The sequence below is a fragment of the Alternaria ventricosa genome (assembly GCF_023758065.1).
Source record: "Alternaria ventricosa strain BMP 2768 chromosome Unknown scaffold_1, whole genome shotgun sequence".
NCBI classification, from domain to species: Eukaryota; Fungi; Ascomycota; class Dothideomycetes; order Pleosporales; family Pleosporaceae; genus Alternaria; species Alternaria ventricosa.
Window position 1 is genome coordinate 2,165,992 of NW_026055681.1, and position 17,993 is coordinate 2,183,984.

General features: G+C 51.8%; 7 protein-coding genes across 7 annotated transcripts; 4 read left to right on the forward strand and 3 right to left on the reverse strand.

The window, feature by feature from the left end:
• Positions 1 to 11: 11 nt before the first annotated feature.
• Positions 12 to 1,015, forward strand: J4E93_000753 (uncharacterized protein; the record flags this gene model as incomplete). The annotated part of the gene is made up of 3 exons (XM_049338712.1): positions 12 to 45; positions 92 to 181; positions 228 to 1,015. The coding sequence occupies 3 exons, from the start codon at positions 12 to 14 to the stop codon at positions 1,013 to 1,015; spliced, it is 912 nt and encodes a 303-aa protein (XP_049204597.1).
• Positions 1,016 to 4,653: 3,638 nt separating this feature from the next.
• J4E93_000754 (uncharacterized protein) lies at positions 4,654 to 5,757 on the reverse strand (the record flags this gene model as incomplete). Its single annotated transcript, XM_049338713.1, has 1 exon — positions 4,654 to 5,757. The coding sequence occupies one exon, from the start codon at positions 5,755 to 5,757 to the stop codon at positions 4,654 to 4,656; it is 1,104 nt and encodes a 367-aa protein (XP_049204598.1).
• A 1,106-nt stretch (positions 5,758 to 6,863) lies between these two features.
• On the reverse strand, positions 6,864 to 8,357 carry J4E93_000755 (uncharacterized protein; the record flags this gene model as incomplete). The annotated part of the gene is made up of 1 exon (XM_049338714.1): positions 6,864 to 8,357. One exon carries the CDS (start codon positions 8,355 to 8,357, stop codon positions 6,864 to 6,866), a length of 1,494 nt encoding a protein of 497 aa, XP_049204599.1.
• Positions 8,358 to 8,993: 636 nt separating this feature from the next.
• On the reverse strand, positions 8,994 to 10,192 carry J4E93_000756 (uncharacterized protein; the record flags this gene model as incomplete). Its single annotated transcript, XM_049338715.1, has 2 exons — positions 8,994 to 9,998; positions 10,052 to 10,192. The coding sequence occupies 2 exons, from the start codon at positions 10,190 to 10,192 to the stop codon at positions 8,994 to 8,996; spliced, it is 1,146 nt and encodes a 381-aa protein (XP_049204600.1).
• Positions 10,193 to 11,437: 1,245 nt separating this feature from the next.
• Positions 11,438 to 13,469, forward strand: J4E93_000757 (uncharacterized protein; the record flags this gene model as incomplete). The annotated part of the gene is made up of 5 exons (XM_049338716.1): positions 11,438 to 11,472; positions 11,713 to 11,825; positions 11,875 to 12,675; positions 12,726 to 13,173; positions 13,232 to 13,469. 5 exons carry the CDS (start codon positions 11,438 to 11,440, stop codon positions 13,467 to 13,469), a joined length of 1,635 nt encoding a protein of 544 aa, XP_049204601.1.
• Positions 13,470 to 14,680: 1,211 nt separating this feature from the next.
• Positions 14,681 to 16,497, forward strand: J4E93_000758 (uncharacterized protein; the record flags this gene model as incomplete). The annotated part of the gene is made up of 4 exons (XM_049338717.1): positions 14,681 to 14,802; positions 14,855 to 15,052; positions 15,097 to 15,488; positions 15,542 to 16,497. The coding sequence occupies 4 exons, from the start codon at positions 14,681 to 14,683 to the stop codon at positions 16,495 to 16,497; spliced, it is 1,668 nt and encodes a 555-aa protein (XP_049204602.1).
• A 420-nt stretch (positions 16,498 to 16,917) lies between these two features.
• J4E93_000759 (uncharacterized protein) lies at positions 16,918 to 17,979 on the forward strand (the record flags this gene model as incomplete). The annotated part of the gene is made up of 1 exon (XM_049338718.1): positions 16,918 to 17,979. One exon carries the CDS (start codon positions 16,918 to 16,920, stop codon positions 17,977 to 17,979), a length of 1,062 nt encoding a protein of 353 aa, XP_049204603.1.
• Between the last annotated feature and the right edge of the window lie 14 nt (positions 17,980 to 17,993).

Sequence of the window (17,993 nt, forward strand, 5' to 3'; positions counted from 1 at the left end):
CGTTACACACAATGACCGACACTGAGATCCAACAAGGAGATAAGGGTACGTGCCTTTCAATTCTCAATCCGAGACCCCTTCAACCGTTCAGTGGCTGCGCATCGCGAGGTTCCGCCAGGCGCATTGCGCTCACTGGCGCGTAACGATTGCCCATCCGCGCGCGTCTTCCTTGCCGCGATCGGTATAATCGCAAAAGACTCAGGAACTCACCGCTAACGTGTGAGTAGTCTCATGGAACTGGGGCTCCGGACAGCCCGGTGGCACCGCTGCCGAGGTCAAGGACCAAGGCGAGATTGCCATTGAATCCAAGAAGGGCAACACCATCAAGAAGAATGCCTCGCCCGAAAATCCCGCTGTGCACGTCGAGCGCTCTGGCAACGATGTCGTGAAGCGCGCTTCCGAACTTCAGATCGACGAGAAGGCCGGTGGCGCTAACGGCGACTCCAAGGAAGAGGACAAGTCGGCAGAGTCAGACAAGAAGGATGACGACAAGTCGGCTGACTCAGATAAGAAGGAGGACGAGAAGACCTCCGAAGCCGAGAAGAAGGACGAGGAGATGAAGGACGCGCCTGACAGTGAGGAGAAGAAGGAAGACGCGCAAACCAACGGCGACTCCAAGGCTGAAGAGACCAAGGAGGATGCGAAGGAAGAGTCAAAAGAAGAGGCCAAGGACGACGCGACAGAAGACAAGTCCGACGAAAAGGACGAGGAACCCCAGGCTGGCGACAAGCGCAAGGCCGACGAGGTAGCCACGGATAAGACCAACGGCGCCGACGCTGACGCCGACGAGAAGCCCGCCGAGAAGAAGGCAAAGACCGACGAGGCTGACGACGACGAAGCCAAGGACAAGGAAGAAGCCGAGACAAAGCCTACCCCCAAGACGGGCGGCCGTGCCAAGAAGGAGAAGAAGGAACCCGCAAAGAAGAAGGCACCCAAGAAGGCTGCCACTGCTGACGGCACACCACGCCGCAGCGGCAGGACCACTAAGAACACCGCATCAATGGCGGAAGACTAGATGCGCAACACGGTACGAAAGTCTCCTCATAGGTTCAAAATGCATGTAGTCACGGATGGCGACGCAAAGGATAACAATGAAACGACCATGGAAAATGGATACTGGGTGGAATGGAATGGAAAAGGATCTGTTTTCATCGGTGGCAGGCGCTTCAAGGGATGGATTTCGCACTCTCATTTCCTTTTCTTCGGCTCTGCTTTTACTTCGGTATCGTACGTCTGCTTTTCTGGGCTTGTATGTAACTGTAACATGGAATGAATCAACAAAGTTAACATAATGTCCTTTGATCCATCTGCTGCAGGCTCCTTGGCTGTCCTTATTATGCATCTACCGCACGGCAAAGGTGTGCAGTTCCAAAAGACAGTACATCGGATGACAAGGCTTCGTGCTGTCTTAAAATTCGTCTCGCCATAGAACGCTTATTTTTCGTCTGTGGTATATGCTAGCGATGCCGTGCCGCAGACGATGTCATAGCGTGCTATGTATTCATGGTGGCACTCCTCTCTTCACGTATCATCACAGAGACGAAATCACAGTATTGAAAAAGATGCTGTTATTACACGGCATGACTATAAGATACTACTTGCTCCGCGCTGCTGCTCGTATCCTGTGATGACTCGTCAGTAACGTGCCCCAAACAAAATGAAGCGACGTGACATGTATGTGTGATCTCTCATTCAGACAGGAAATACTCATTCAATAAAGGCCGTGAAACCTTCTCCGATCCGTCTTGAAACTTGTGATTTGTATTGTGATCATCATTGCGAGATGGGGGTGTGGGAAGTGTGCGTAGGGAGAGGAGAGTGGTGGACTTACTTGATTGGATTGCTGGGAGGACTGAGGGTGGTTGGATCTGCTGTTAGTTGTGGGATTGTGGCTGTGGCATCTGGCATCTGCGATGATGATCTTGTCTTATGTGTCGCGATATATTTATCGCGCGTAAGACACGGCTGTAAAGGATCTCATCAACTCGTGTCGTAGCTGTGCCGCCGGGGTGTGATGAGAGATGGCTGGGAGGAGCTCTGCAAAGTTCTTGCGCGTTTTCAAGCGAAGGGTCTTGGCGGAACAGGGCCCATGCGTCCTCCGTGCCTGCCCCACCACGTGCCCACCTTCCTTCATCACAATACTCACTCTCCTCATCCGTTACCTACGTACTCGTCTCCGCGCTCGTGTCGTGATAGTCTTATTACTGCTCTGAGCTCCTCATCGTATTCTCGCTTGTCTCTGGTTCGACTGTCATCGCGATCGCGGCCTTGGTGTTTTCCAACGCTGAACAAGGCTGGCTACTTGTGCCCCGTTGCCTAGATGTAATGCTCATGACGGAGGGAAAGTTCGGCCCTCATGCACCCACATTCGAAAACTCTGCAACAAAATCCGCGATCAGGTAGAGCGTGTCTTTGTCCAAAGAACCCCTCTCATCATGCGACTTCTGAATGCACACACTCTGGAGCTGAATACCTTTGTCGACCATATCCCATCGTACGCCATTCTATCGCACTGCTGGGAGGATGAAGAAGTTGTATTCTCTGATCTCGCTGATATAGAGCAAGCAAGAAACAAGAAAGGCTTTGTCAAGCTTGAAAAGACCTGTGAGCTTGCTATTGCAGATGGGTTTGCTTATGCCTGGGTCGACACTTGCTGCATCGACAAGAGTAGTAGTGCTGAACTCTCGGAAGCTATCAACAGCATGTTCTCGTGGTACAGATACGCAGGGAAGTGCTATGCGTATCTCGCCGACGTAGACCTTCAAATCGCATTTGTGGAAGATACATGGGGGACGAAGCTTTACAACCCATTCGCGCGTAGCAAATGGTTCACGCGTGCTTGGACATTGCAAGAGTTACTGGCTCCTGGTAACACGAGATCTGGTAGATACGAGGGAATGAGGTTCTACTCTCACGACTGGCAAATACTTGGAAGCAAGGCCGACCTCGGAGGGCGAATATCTGAGATCACAGGCATCCCTATTGAGTATCTCGACGGTCAGAGCTTGGAAACTGCGAGCATCAGTATGCGGATGTCATGGGCCGCACACAGACAAGCGACAAGATCCGAAGACATTGCTTACAGCCTACTTGGAATTTTCGATGTCAATATGCCATTGTTATATGGCGAAGGGGGAACAAAGGCATTCAGGAGATTGCAGGAGGAGATTATGAAGATATCTGAGGACGAGACGCTCTTTGCATGGGAGTCCTTTTGGGGTATAGACGAGTTGACCGCGGACGTACTTGCGACTTGTCCAGACGATTTTCAAGTAACACGAAACCTGATACCCTTCGCGTCGGATGATCCTGTGCCTCCTTACACTATTACCCACAGGGGTCTACGCATATGGCAAACGCTCTTCCATAGCCATCAGCTCGACCGATATGGACGCGAAATGCTTCGCCCGCTTCACTCCTCTACCAAGATCTTATTCGGCAATGACATCGTTTGGGGAATTTTGAGATGTCATGTAGTGCACGACTTTCAGCACTTCGTCATCGCTCCTCTGCGGTACTTGTCTGCCGATGTCTATCTTCGAGACATTTGTACTGGTTTGTCACTGATTCCGTTCGGCTGTGTACCGCCTTCGGCATTTACCAGAGAGATTTACATCCGGAACACTCGGGCCTTGACCATCCAGAAAAGCGTCCGGCGCCGATGGGGATTTCTTATTCGCAACCATCTAGAAGGTATTGAGATACGGCAATGCTACCCGAAAGAGGCTTGGAATGAGAAAGACAACATCCTGCAGGGCAAGGACAACGAAACTGGACCTTCATCCTGGCACGCGTCCTTGGAACTGAACTTCAGCCTTGCCACGAAAACAGGACATTCTGCTCACTACGTGATATTCCTATCCATGGGATGCAAATATAATAACACAGTAAAGAAGCCACAACCCTGGTGTCATATCAATGACGCGGTCTGGCGACAAGGCACCATGGACTTGGAAGCATTCCATGCTATTGCCTCGTCCATGTCTCCACGAAACGAGGTCCGGCGGTTTCGTGCGGGCGACCTGATCACGACAGACCTGAGCCTCAAGGTTTCCATCACGCCTACCAAAGTTCTTTCGCAAGACATGTTCGTCGTGGACCTTGAGCACGCGCAGGTTCAACAGCGTTATACTACAGCTGCACTTGATTCGCAGGTACAGCTACTGCCTCCCCCTGCATCTGACTCTAGCCCTCCGATGCATGGTGTTCCGGAGCTGAGAGTTTCCGACATCTAAGATCATTCGAAAGTTGACGTCTGATTATTGCCGTAGATCTCTTTTTGCTGTCACCCCTTTTCTTCATGGTTTTGGTATTCGGTGACGATTACTTCTTAGGGGTAGTACGAACCGGTAGTGTTGTTCCCGTGCTTAGCGATGCTCTCGTTCCGGCTTTTTGGGCACAGCCTTAACATTTGAATATATATACATGGGAAGAATAGCAAACATCGGAGGCTGGTTCTCGGAGCATAACGAAGACATTTACCGAATCGACTAGGCTTTCCTCCTCAGTATCCAAAGCCTAGAAGCGTGCACCCGTCTCTTTTAAGTCAACGCAAATCCTCGACTCCAAACGACACGAATCTGCACAGCCTACGCTCAGCGAAGACGTCCAGAGTGAAGATCGATGGTGTTAGCACGAGCAAACTATATGATGTCAGCGAATCCAGCTTTCGGAGAAGATACAAGTACTCACCTTCGTCTTGTGTACCAACTTCCAGATGATGATCGGCACAATGAAAAGCGGTATGCCAATGTACGAGGCGATGAAGTCACCAGTACTCCAGTTTCCCTTCAAGAAGACAGGGAATCCTGTAATCAAGGTAATAATAGTAGAGCCGATGAAACCATACCACGCGGTAAACGGCTGAAAGGGACTCTTCCACGGCAAGCTATCCCGGCTGAGTCCTTGCGCTTTCATGGCAGCATGGAAGCGGATGAAGCAGAAACACAATGTAGCCCAGGCGATCAAGCCAGCAACAGTGCTGAGGCTGACTAGCCATCCAAAAGCTTGCGCAGCTCCGCCCTCGCCTAGACTGAGATATGCGAGAGGTCCAAAGAGCCAAGATGCAAAGACTGCGTAGTATGGTACTCCGTTCTTCCAGGTGCGGCCGAAGATTTGTGGAAGCTGGCGATCCGTGGTCATGGCGACAATGATTCGGGAACCGACCCAGCAGTAAGAGTTACCCGCCGACCAGGCGGAGATGAGAATGCAGGCGTTGACGATCGAAGGCAGTACGCTTATACCGGCCTGTTTGATCGCGATAACCCATGGCGAGGAGTTGGCGTTTCCAGTGCCTGATACGAGACCGGGGTTCCTAGGGTCGACGATGATTCCGATAAGGAGGGCACCCAGAATGTAAAACAAGGCGATGCGGAAGGTAACCCTCTTGGCCGACTTGGGAATGGCCGAGTGTGGGTTGATGCTCTCCGCAGCGGTGATGACCACCACCTCGACTCCAATAAAGGAGAATGCTGCATTGACGAACGAGGCGAGGAACCCCAAGAAGTGACCTGTTGGCCCAGATATACCATTGTAGTCCACCCAAGCGCCTGGGTTGTTCCAGTAGCGGAAGCCAATTGTTTCACCATTTGGCGCTCCTCCGGAGGTAATGACGATGGAAACCAGAATGAGTCCAAGGAAGCATGCAATCTTGATTGCACCAGCGACGACTTCAGATTCACCAAACCAACGTACACTCAGCAAGTTCGTAGCCAAGATGAGAACCAGACTGATGGAAATGACAACGGCAGGCGACATGTCGGTCCAATAACCCACAAGGATAGCAGATGCCGAGCACTCGGCAGCAATGGATATAGTATAACAATACCCATAGCTGATAGCCAAAGAAAAGCCAACCGCCGGATCAATGAAGCGGCTCGCAAAATGCGGGAACGAACCAGCCGTGGGAATCTGCATCTCAGTAAGCAACTACTCCTTGAAACCCAACACCAAAGAGTACAAACCACGGTAGCCAGCTCCGCAATACTCTGCATAACACACCAAAGCACACTTCCCACAACCAGATACGCGAGCAACAGACCCGCAGGTCCAGCACTCGCATATGCAGATCCCGTTCCGATGAAGAGCCCCGTGCCTATCCCGGAACAAAATCCTATCATGGTAACATGATAGTTCTTGAGCCGCCGCTGCGTAGCACCATGCCCACCGACATTGAGTTGCGGTTCGAGAATGGGTTTGCCGTCGTCGGAGCCATGGTGATCGATGTGTGGTGAGCTCTCGATGTCGTGCTGGTGGATTTGGTCTAACATCTTCGACTACGATGTGACCGCGGAGACAAGGCTCTGGGGTATGTTGGAGACGCACAGGCGGTAGTGTGGCGGGGATGTGTACCCAGGTATGTAAGGGTTCGCACTATGGAAGCTGTCTTGGTGCTATGTACTATACTTACCCTTGTGTTCGCCCGTCCCTGAAATTCTTTTCGGCGCTATCAAAGCACGTCATGTAAATCTGTTGTGAGCCTGGACCACCATGTGGTGGCGCGGAATGTAGTTGGGAAGTACTATACGAATACCTAGGTACCCATCATGGTGCGTGGCTTTGGAGGTTTAAACCTCGCCGCAGCGTCTAAGCGGCTAGACGTCTATCACGCTTTATCGATAGACTTACTCAGTTGTAGACCCTTTCTTGACAGGTGTGAAGCGTAGCCATGTGATTTGTTAGATGAACTAGTTCCCACTAAATCGTGATTTTTCGGAAGGGGCCGATCTTAGCGCGATGAAGTTTTCTTAATGTTCGCACTACCAGGACTGTTTGACGCTAGTTCAAAATGCTCAACAACAGAATTGTGGGTAACATCATAGCGTGCTCGTTTCATAGCATGACGAATTCATCTATCAAATCGCTCAAACCTTCACTTTCAGCGTCCATCGCCTTCCCAAACATGCCCACCGACTGAACAAGAAGCTGATCAGACTCAAACCGAGAATCGCGCAGAAGAAGGCTACCATTGGCTGGGGTCCAACTGTTTCAACAAGCTCTCCGCTGATCGGAATGCAGACCAGCGTTGCGAGGGATGCGATGAAGTACATGCTTCCATAGTATCGGCCAAATTCCTCTGCCCTGCATAGCTGTCCTACGCATGCGGGTGTCAACGCCATCCAGGACCCTGTTCCGAACCCGAAGAGCGCTGCGAAAGCGTACAGTGCTGGAAGCGATGTTGTACCGAGTGGCAGCCATAGGGCTAGCATCCAGAGTAAGGTGAAGACGATCATGATGAACAGAGTGTTGAATCGACCAATCTTATCCGCGGCATATCCGGGTAGTAATCGTCCAAGGCAGGAGACACCGTTGAGTACCGCGATGAGGTAGAAGCCAGTGTCAGGCGGGAAGTTCGTACTCAGCGTTGCGTATGTGGGCATGATGCCCAGTCCACCAAAGAGAACGACCTCGAAACCGAAGACACTCAAGGTGAACAAGCTCAACCTCAGATCGCCGTAGATAGAGAGAGAGATGATGGCTTTCTTCTTTGCGGCGGCAGACGGCGGGATGCGAGCTTTCATCAGGATATTGGCGATGATGAAGCAAAAGAGGAAAACGAAGCCTAGTATCCGGAGCGACCACGCATAGCCATACTTCGGAAGAGTAGTCCGCAAGACCAACGGAATTGTCAGACCACCGGCAGAGCTACCCATCATGGCAATGCCTTGCGTAAGACCTCGTCGCTCCTTGAACCAATGCGCAACTACTGCGAGACTCGTAGTCGTCAGCATGGCACCGGAAAACCCTCCGAGTACGCCACAGCAGAGGATCATCTGCCAGAACTTGTCGCATTCAGCAAGCAGAAAGATCATCAGGAGAAACATGACACTTCCTGTCAAAGCGATCCATCGCGGCCCATACCGGTCGAAGAGCGGTCCCACCCAGATGCCCAGCGCAAGTGACAGGTAGACAAAGACCGACGGGATCCATCCGATATCACGTGCTGACATATACGAAAGTTGGTTCTGGCCCCAGTAGTCCTGAAGTGTGCCAATGGACACCATGAAGCCGAAGGAGGGAAACAGCATCAACCACGCCGACGCGACAACGAGCCACGCGCGTAACCCCCCCTCGGGGAAATCGTCTTCAGCGTCCACAACGGGTATCCCAGGCTCTTCATCAAGTTCGTCAATAGGCTGCGTACGATGCGACCGAGTACGTCCATGCGATCTGACTTCCATCTCGTGATGCGCAGACTGTTTCGCCTCGCTGCCCGCCTTCGATCGCCCAGTCATCTTTGACACCGTCCTCCTCAGTCCATCCCAAATCTCATCAGGCTCCTCATACGCATAGGGCCTTCCGTCGCTCGTAGTCGGAATGTCCTGCATCTGGACAACAGGGTTGGCGATTGGGTCCATCTTCACAGAAACCTTCTTCCACCCTTTTATCGGCCTTCAGAAAGATAACCAATAGCAGATTGCGTCAAGCGCTCGTAGCGTGGACCAGAAAGATATCTTATCCGTCGTTCAGAAGTTTGGTCGTCGACCACACGAGCCTACCGTGCCTTATACAACAGCGACAACACCCGGATTCGCATTCCTCATCTAGCAGAGTAGCTTGGCGCAAAAAACGCATCTATGACAGCGACCAGACGCATAGGGCGTGTTAACGCTCGATGCGCCCTACCCTATCGGCGGAGCGACGGTTAGTGGAGCGGCGTGTCTGGGCCTGCCCCGCCTTCAACCGTTGATTAGCATCTTCGGAGCTTTTTGGCATACTCCGATTATTCCTAGATGCACTTACTCGTACTCCGAGATCGCCATGGTGGAGAAAAGGACGGAAGGCGTGTGAAGTTTGCCAGGGCGCGGTGTGGGTTGGGTTGGTCGAAATCGTGATTTTCGCGAGGGTTGCACTTGCGATGCCGGCACAAGGCCGCGGAGTCGGTGGCTGGTACATTACTAAGCCACTTTTGCAATGACTGAGTTGAGTGCGTCCCATTGTTCTACCTACAATGCTACTACAAAGTTCCGCTTTACTGCTTACAAGGCTGCGCTTCACTTCGGTACAGCCGTAATGACGGAATGATACCTCACATCGTCATAGCAATGCACATCCGCGATCTTCAGTCCCGCGCTCTCCAATAACTTCACCCAGTTCTCTTTGCTCCGCTCGATACCACCTAGCGATGCCATCATCACAAGATCCATCATAGCAACCTGCCAAGGCACCTTAGTCTCCGGTAGCACCACCTCATCGATCAAAATGCGCGATTCCGGGCCCATAGCAGGAACGATGTTCGCGAGAATGCGAACACAGTCCTCATCCGTCCAGTCATGCATGATATGCCTGAGATAGTAAAACTTTGCTTCGCGAATAGGTTGCGGGGTGAAGAAGTCATGGACTTGGAACTCGATACCGTCCACGTGAGGCGCATGCGCGAGCGTTGAAGGGACATCCTGAACGACGATGCGGCCGCGTAATGTGGGAAACTTCTTCTTGAATGCGACGGAATGCTGGCCAAAGCCTCCGCCAATGTCGACCAAGAGCGCAGAGTCATCCGCGGGCTTGAAGTCGCCGACAACGTCTTGAGCAGGGTATGAAGACACCCAGCTATCGACAGAGTCGAGCACCATGATGTGGCCGAGTGCTTTCATCTGCTCGCCATCCAGCTTCATCCACTCGAATGGTGTGAGGTCCGTCTTCATGGCCGCATGAAAAGGCAGGTCTTTGGAATCGGTGATGTCCTGGTACTTGTGCTCTTTCAGATAGCCAGGCAGTGCTTGCATAACCGGCAAATGGAGTTTCGACAGATGCGGCGCGGCGCCGTTGACGTGCGGGTTGGCGAAGACGCGCGTTGCACGGTTTGCTGCGAAGGTATTCTTCTTGACTTCTGCGATGAGTCCGAACGAAGCCATGGACCGAAGCAAGTGCGCGAGTAGATTTGGCGCTGCGCCAGTCTTCTGCTGGAACTCATCGTGTGTTACTGGTGTTGTCGATGAGGAAAGCGTGGCAAAGATGTTGAGATCGATACCGACGTCGATGAGAGCCCATTGAAGAGGCTGGGAATGGATTAGTAAACATATGTCGTATGTAATGGATAGGGAGGACTTACTGCCATAGCTAGGCTGAACATCATCTCCCAGTCGCTGTAGAGATCCTTCTGTAGGTCTCGGATCTGTTCCTGAATTTGTTGTCTTTCTCGGGCATTGCCCTTGCCGTATGCCTTGCGGATCTGATCTGCTGCTGCTTCCATGATTATGGGCTTGAAGCTGTACACTAGGGTTTATGCTGGAAGGAATAGGCGTTGCAATTGCTGAGTTGATTCACATCCATTTGGCGGGCTTCGATCTTTATACTCCATCTCTGCTCGCACGACTGTCTCGGTTTCCTCGGTCGTACATTCTGTCTTCCGCTCAAGAGCTTTTTGTTGACCGAGATGTGCGAGATTCAGGTTGGCAGTGTGGAGATGTCCGTAGGCAGCAGCGAGATGGCCGAAAAGACCGAGAAGACCAGTACGGGTTCCTCCAATGCACAATCTGCTGCTGGTACCTTCTAGAAAACCTTCTCTCGGTTTTTAGGTTCCCTTTGGATACATGTTAATCCATCCACGATGGATTGAGGCTAAACGATGATGGTGAGTCCCATTGCCTAAATAGGAAGGTTTTGCTTGGGTGTAGATGATGGCACTCAATGCCGCCAAGGTCGCCAATGTCCGGGTTGGCCCAGTTTCCCCCATGGGCCCATGACGCCCATGCCTGCCACGCCTAGCATTCATGTTATGCTCACCACGCTCGTCCAACGCCAGCGACCTGTACTTCACCAAAGCCAAGCCTCATAACGCAACATTACACTTCCAGTATGAAGTATCCTGAAGCGCGCGCGCAATATCATGCATCTCACTCGAGCATCCAGCGACGGTCGCTGTTGCGGACACGAACGGAATGAACGTCGCCCTTTAGGCTGGGTCAAACCGACAAGGCCTCAGCATGTGTGCATATCGTGGGAACACCTGAAAGGTGGTATCAGGACAGGCTGGCCATAAGATTATAGTTGAGTATGTCCAGTACTCTTCCTCCAGAACGCTGCCGTGCTGTTGAAGCCCGTCATGTTGACGTTGCAGTCACGTCTGTGGCGGATTGCCAATGCGCAGCGGACCGGATGTGACGGATATTGGCTATACTCCCGCACGACTAAGATGCCTTCGCATCCTGATGTCTTCCAAGTCTTCGAGGGTGTCTTGCTGACATGTCAATGCGTCCATGGAGAAGGGTCTTTGGACGCAGGCGCTATGATCGCTGGCAAGCTTAGCGTTCGAGATTCAAGTGGAGCTCATTATTCCGCCGACGCTTGAGAAATACCGCCATTCAGACGAAAGCGCTAGACTCAACACATGCAGCACCAAGCATTCGGGCGGTCTCGTATACATGGCTTGGGAGGCTTATCTTCACACATTTTGAGCCGCATGTTGTAGCGTCGCGCAACGAAAACACCATTAAGAATGCTCGCAAAGGCCGCAACGGGTCTGTCTCATGAGTATGCAGCAACCGAGTCGGACAGTAGGCCTGAACGATCCCAAAGACGAACAAATGACTGGTGGAAGAACAGATAAATGGGTCTGCGGAGGCCAAAGGTGGAGTCTGGGGTCGGACAGGTTCCTCCACATGATAACGACGCAATACTCGGGGACAGCACTGCCGGTGGTGCCACCCTCGGCGTCTGGTGTTTTGCCCTAGGTATTTATTGAAAAGCCTACCTCGCTCTCTTTGTACGCAGACAAGTCAACCCAGAAAGCTGCGACGACATAACCAAGATGCCGTCCAAATTCTTCAAGAACCGCAGGGTCTATCTACTGACCAGTGTTGCCTACATGGGCTCGCTGCTGTTCGGTAGGCGCCCGCTGTCTCCATTCCTGAACACGAGCTAACACTATGGAAGGTTATGACACCGGAGTAATGGGCAGCGTGCTCGCGCTCAAAGCTTTCAAACAGGACTTCGGCTTGCCAACAGACTCGTCTGGATTCTCCGACTCGAAAAATGCATCGGTATCGTCGAACGTCGTATCGCTTCTTACTGCAGGTTGCTTTTTCGGTGCCATCGGGGCCGCTTGGATCAACGAACGGTTCGGTCGACGATTGTCTCTTATGGGCTTCTCCCTCGTCTTCCTTATCGGTGCCGCAATCCAGACTGCCGCTCATCATGAGATTGGCGTCATCTACGCAGGTCGCGTCATCGCTGGGCTCGGCATTGGAGGTATGTCATCCATCACCCCGGTATTCGTCTCGGAAAATGCTCCTCCAGCTCTTCGAGGACGTATCGCTGGTCTCTTCCAGGAGTTCCTGGTCATTGGTAGCACTTTCGCGTACTGGCTAGATTACGGTGTTGCGCTCCACATGCCCACGTCAACGAAGCAATGGAGAGTGCCCGTATCGATTCAACTCATCCCAGGTGGTTTCATGTTGATCGGACTATTCTTCCTCAAGGAGTCTCCGCGGTGGCTGATGTCAAAGGGTCGACAAGAGGAAGCTGCACAATCGCTTGCGTTCATTCGCTGCGAGCAACCCGATAGCGCTGAGCTCCAAAAGGAGCTAGCTGAGATTCGCGCTGCAGTTGAGGAGGAGTTGAACCAGACTGAGGGCATAACATGGAAGGAGGTTCTCCTTCCCGGCAACCGATACCGATTTATCACTGGTTTTGTGCTCATGTTCTGGCAGCAGTTCAGCGGAACAAACTCGATCGGTAAGATGAAGATCTTCAAAGCTGAACTTCGCCATCTGACCATCCTTCAGGCTACTACACTCCTCAAATCTTCCAGACCATTGGTGTATCAGCAGCTGACGCTTCGCTGTTCGCAACGGGTATTTATGGCACAGTCAAAGTCATTACGACTGGTATCTTCTTGATCGTCGGTATCGACTTCATTGGCCGGAAGTACTCGCTCATGGCTGGTGCGGCATGGATGGCGTCCATGATGTTCATCATCGGCGCTGTTCTTGCTACAAACCCTCCAAACCCAGATTCTGGATCAGTCTCGTCCGCCTCCATCGCCATGGTCGCCATGATCTACCTTTATGTCATCGGCTACTCGGCTTCCTGGGGTCCCGTCCCTTGGGTTTACCTAGGGGAGATTTTTCCGACGCGACTTCGTTCGTACGGTGTGGGAATGGGAGCAGCCACGCAATGGCTCTTCAATTTCGTTATTACGAAGATCACACCTGCCGCGATCAACTCCATCGGGTAAGAGATTGACCGTAAGAATCGCATGCAAAACATACACTAATATCTTCCCTCGCAGGTGGAAAACCTTCCTGATGTTTGGAATCTTCTGTCTTTCCATGGGCATCTTTGCTACGTTTTTCATCAAAGAGACGAAGGGAAAGACTCTTGAGGAGATTGATATCCTATTCGGTGACGTGTCGGCTGAGCAGCGTCGCCAGGATGTCGAGGCGGGTATGAAGGATGAACAGCGAAAGCACTCGGTGAAGTATATGGAAGACGCTACCGAGCTCGAGAATAGAGCGGGCAAGGACTGAATAGTGCTTTCAGGACGCATAGCGAGCTTTGAGGGTGTTCGTAGATCATGTAAAATGCTTCAGCAGACAACGAGAGACCTGGTCAACACACTGTAGTCGGAGTTCAATGATGACGACAGCCTTTGTGTTGAATGGCCAGCTGTGATGGTGGCTGACGGGAATCTCGGAACCTTCCGAGAAGCGGAACAAAGGGACTTAGTCAGTGCCCAACTGGGCTAGCGTCGTCCAAGGGGCAATCGCAAGAAGTCTCTCACAACTCAATGGGCTCTCTCGTCTTCGCATCACGGCCATCACGATTTTTCTCAAAGTGTGGGTGCTGCATCGCTATTCATCATTCTGTCATCCTCCGTGCTTCCTTCCCCACACCCATTTGCATCATGTGTCCAAGGAGACTAAGCTACGCGCCCAGTGTGGGGAGACAACCAAGTCAGCTTATGCGCGTTCAAAAGCTCTTATCGCCAGTATGCGGACGCAGTTCAACGTGATTCGCTTGTTACGACCAACGGGAAAACTTAACATGCAGCCTCGCAGCCATCAACATCGACTGTTTACCATGAAGCCGGGACCACTGTATGATTACGGACGCCACAAACGCCTCTCTCATTTCACGATATGCGCGACGTATTGATCACAAGCGTTGTACAGCAGAATCAGACCGGGTAAGCACCATGGCTGCATGCTGACTGCGCGTCCGATATGGAAACACGCCTGGTCCGGGCCGTATCGGATAGCCAAGAAGAAAACTAGGCCGCATCATATAGGACAGTACGAGTCAAGATATGGGTTTTACAGTCTTTGTACTACCCCAAGACTCTGGCCATCGACAGCTTTTATGTTTGTGGGGCATGCCACGAACAGTAGAGGAGAGAGGTGTTGCCAGTACAGTTACCGAAAGCCTGTATAAGGCCTCATGATGGCAGCCTCCAAGAGGGTAAGCTTCGTCCTGTAAACTCTCTAGCATTATTAATCGCGATTCTGAATTTGCGCTTTCCAAAATGGTCTCCGGGTTCTCACTTCTTTCAATCCTTCTTGTGGCGCAAGCTGCTTTTGCGTACAACTTCGCATACGAAAGTATACAACTGACCGACTTGGATGTTGGGAACAACCCTGATTTAGCTTTTGGCAACGCAAGCACGGGCCATATACCTTCGTGCAAGAGCTACCCAGGCTATGAAGGCTGGCCATCATCGACGCAGTGGAGTGCCTTGAACATGAGTCTCGGAGCAACGTTGCTCAAGGGTATTCCACCCGCTGCTACCTGCTATGAGGGCGAGTACAAGGATACTGCAAAGTGTTCAAACGTCAGGCGACGTCAAAGCGATGCTCTCTTCGCGTATGTACTTGCAAACCTTACCCTCGGTCGAAAGCTAACTTATTTCATCTAGCAAGGAAGACCCACTGGTACCATTTGGGCAGTGGACTTTACATAATCCATGCCCCGTACCTGCAGCTAGCGCCACGCCTCCGCTGTCTGGTTGCAAACTCGTCAGCTTTCCTGCATTTGTCGTCAATGTTACTACAGTCAAAGACGTGCAGCTCGCAGTCAACTTTGCCAGGAACAATAATATCCGGTTGACGATCAAGTAAGGCGTCACGATAGATCTCAGTTCCAGACTGATGGTTGTAGGAATACTGGTCATGACTTCCTCGGCCGAAACACTGGCGGTGGCGCACTCCAGGTCTGGGTGCATCGCATGAAAGCATTCGAGTACTTGCCGACGTACGAAGTTGGTCAGTACAGTGGTCAAGCAGCCCGAGTTGGAGCAGCGCTCGAACAACACGAAGTCTATGACGCCATGAATGCACATGATATAACGCTTCTAGCTCCTGGGTCTTCTACTGTTGGAGCTTATGGCGGTTACATGCAAGGCGGAGGTTTCTCGTACATCACGTCAAAGTATGGCCTCATGGCTGATCAGGTCCTTGCTCTAGAGGTTGTCACTGCAGATGGCAGGTTTGTGCATGCAGATCCGACGGAGAATGCGGACCTGTTCTTCGCTGTTAGAGGCGGTGGACCCGGTAAGCTTCCACAGTACCATCACAACTATTTTTGATACTGACTAATAGGAAAGGAAACTTCGGTATCGTTACATCTGCCATCGTAAAAGCGTATCCGCCTACGACGGTCGCACGAAGTGACTTCACATTCCAGACCGGCCCAGTGTCCAGTAACGATAAGACCACCGTTCGCGTATCTACTGAAACCTTTTGGAAAGGCATGAAGGTCTATTTCTCGCACAATCTACGCATCAATGATGCCAAGGGCATTATGTCAAACTACATCACCAAGGCCTCTGGTACCTTCACACTATCAACCCAAATTACCAAGCCGGGCGTCACCGTCGAAGAGATGAGAAAGCTCATGGCGCCGCTCATCAAAGATCTCAACGATGTTGGCATTTCACTAGTCAACCCCGAACCAAAGTTCTGGAGCACATATGCAAAGTTCGGTACCCAGCCCGGCGGTCCAAGCGGTGGTACTAGCAACAGCCGTCTTGTGAGCCGGCTTGTTCCCCGATCCAACTTCGCAGACCCAACCTCCCAGACATTCAATACCACCATGGCAGCGATCCGCTCATTCGTGGAAGAAGGCGGCTACAGCTTCCACTCCGTCGACTACGCACCGACATACGAAACAGCCGGCTATCCTGGCTCCGACTCTGCGGTCTCGCCGCACCTGCGCAACGCAGTCATGCACATGACCGGCTTCGATAGTCGGCAGTACGATGCTACCCTCTCTGACGAGCTCTGGAAGTCATCGCATGCACGCCTCGACTCGTACGTGCAAAAGCTTAGAGATGCGACGCCGCTCAGCGGCGCTTATATGAACGAGGCGGATGTTGAGGAGCCGAACTTTCAGTATAGTATGTATGGTGATAACTACGATAGGCTGCTGAAAATCAAGAAGGAAAGAGATCCTTGGGGGTTGTTCTATGCGGTTACGGGTGTGGGTAGCGAGAGTTGGTTCGTTGAAGGGACGGGAGGATTGCCTACGCAGCAGGGACGACTATGTAGGATTGATGCATAGGGTATTTCGGCTGAAGGGCTCGTCAGATGTTGTATTTCTCCATTCTGTGTAGAATGTCTCTGACTCCTAATGTCGTCCGCCTGTTGGTGGCCGACGGTCAATCATGTACTTTCACTGGGCTTGAGGGTGTTTAGCTTTACATCTGATCTCGAGAAATAGGTGTCATGTACATTTCGCTCCGCCGTGGACTCTACTTGCGCTAATTCTGAGTCAACTTCCGGTTAATGAAAGCAGTCTCACTGTACCTAGGTATACATCTGTTTGTCTTGTCAGCTGTCTTTCACTTTGCTGGCTCGTGCTCAGGCTTGGCGTTCATACAAACAATTGCGTCGCCCTTTCTGCACTATTTCTTCTGATAACCCAACCTCCGCGCTTTACCTATCGATCGCGTTCGATTATCGACAAGCTCAAACAATCGCCATGGACAACACATCCTCTCCTCTACTCGAACAGGGCCAGTCTGCCCGCGTCTTGGGCGTCGTGGAGATGCTCGAGAACATACTACTCAATCTCAGCCCCGCCGATACTCTAAAAAATGCACAAGGGGTCTCAAAGTTCTGGCAAGGGGTTGTTCAAGGATCAAATGCTCTTAAGAAGAAGTGCTTCTTGGTTGCCGACGAGAAGAGCGAAAAGGAAACAGACCGTCTGTTGTTTCTGGGGGCGCATCTTCCAGACTTGAGCAATCCCCTGCTTGCAAGATGGAGCCAGTTTGGAGACCTTGAGGAACTTTGTCAACTGACAAAGGTGACTCCGGGTACTCTTCGCGCACTATTCGCCGACGACCCGACAGCCGATGAACCAGATGCCATCCGCCGACTACAATACAAAGTGGGCATCCAGGACTATTTCGAGAAGCTTAATGACGATAAAGAGATCATACCTCTGACGATCAACGTGGGCCGTCAGTGTCGCGGCTTTTGGCCTGATGATGAGTACGACCCGCGTACCTACGAGTCGCTGCTTGATATGTCACGGTTGAACCCGCTGCTTCGCCGATCGTGGACAGGGAAAGCGTCCGCTATCTTCACCGGCTACGAGAAACACATGATCTTCTTACTGGGCGACAACTTCAACGAGGGCTGCGAGTACTTCACATACATTCGGGAATTTCTGGAAACCTTCGCAAATGCCATGAGCACCGATGCGTCAAGACGGCCCTGGAGAACGGTTCAGATCAGTTCACCTGCCGTCACGAAACTTACCATCATGACTTCTCTACCTGGGTGGTTCGGCGCTGGAACTCACGATTATCTCGGTGATACTGGTATCACGATGCTTGATTTCGCGCACGTGTTCATCTGGACGATCCGGAAAGCTTTGGAGGACTATTCACCAACTGATCTGGAGTACTGGATGGGTCAAATGCGTTCGTTCAAGCGAGGTGGCAGGACGTGGAGGAGCTACATGCGCTCATACAAGAAAGAGCGAGACCTCATCGAGAAGTTGATGGACCGAATTGACGACATGAAGGGTATATGGTAGTATCGCTGGAGGTT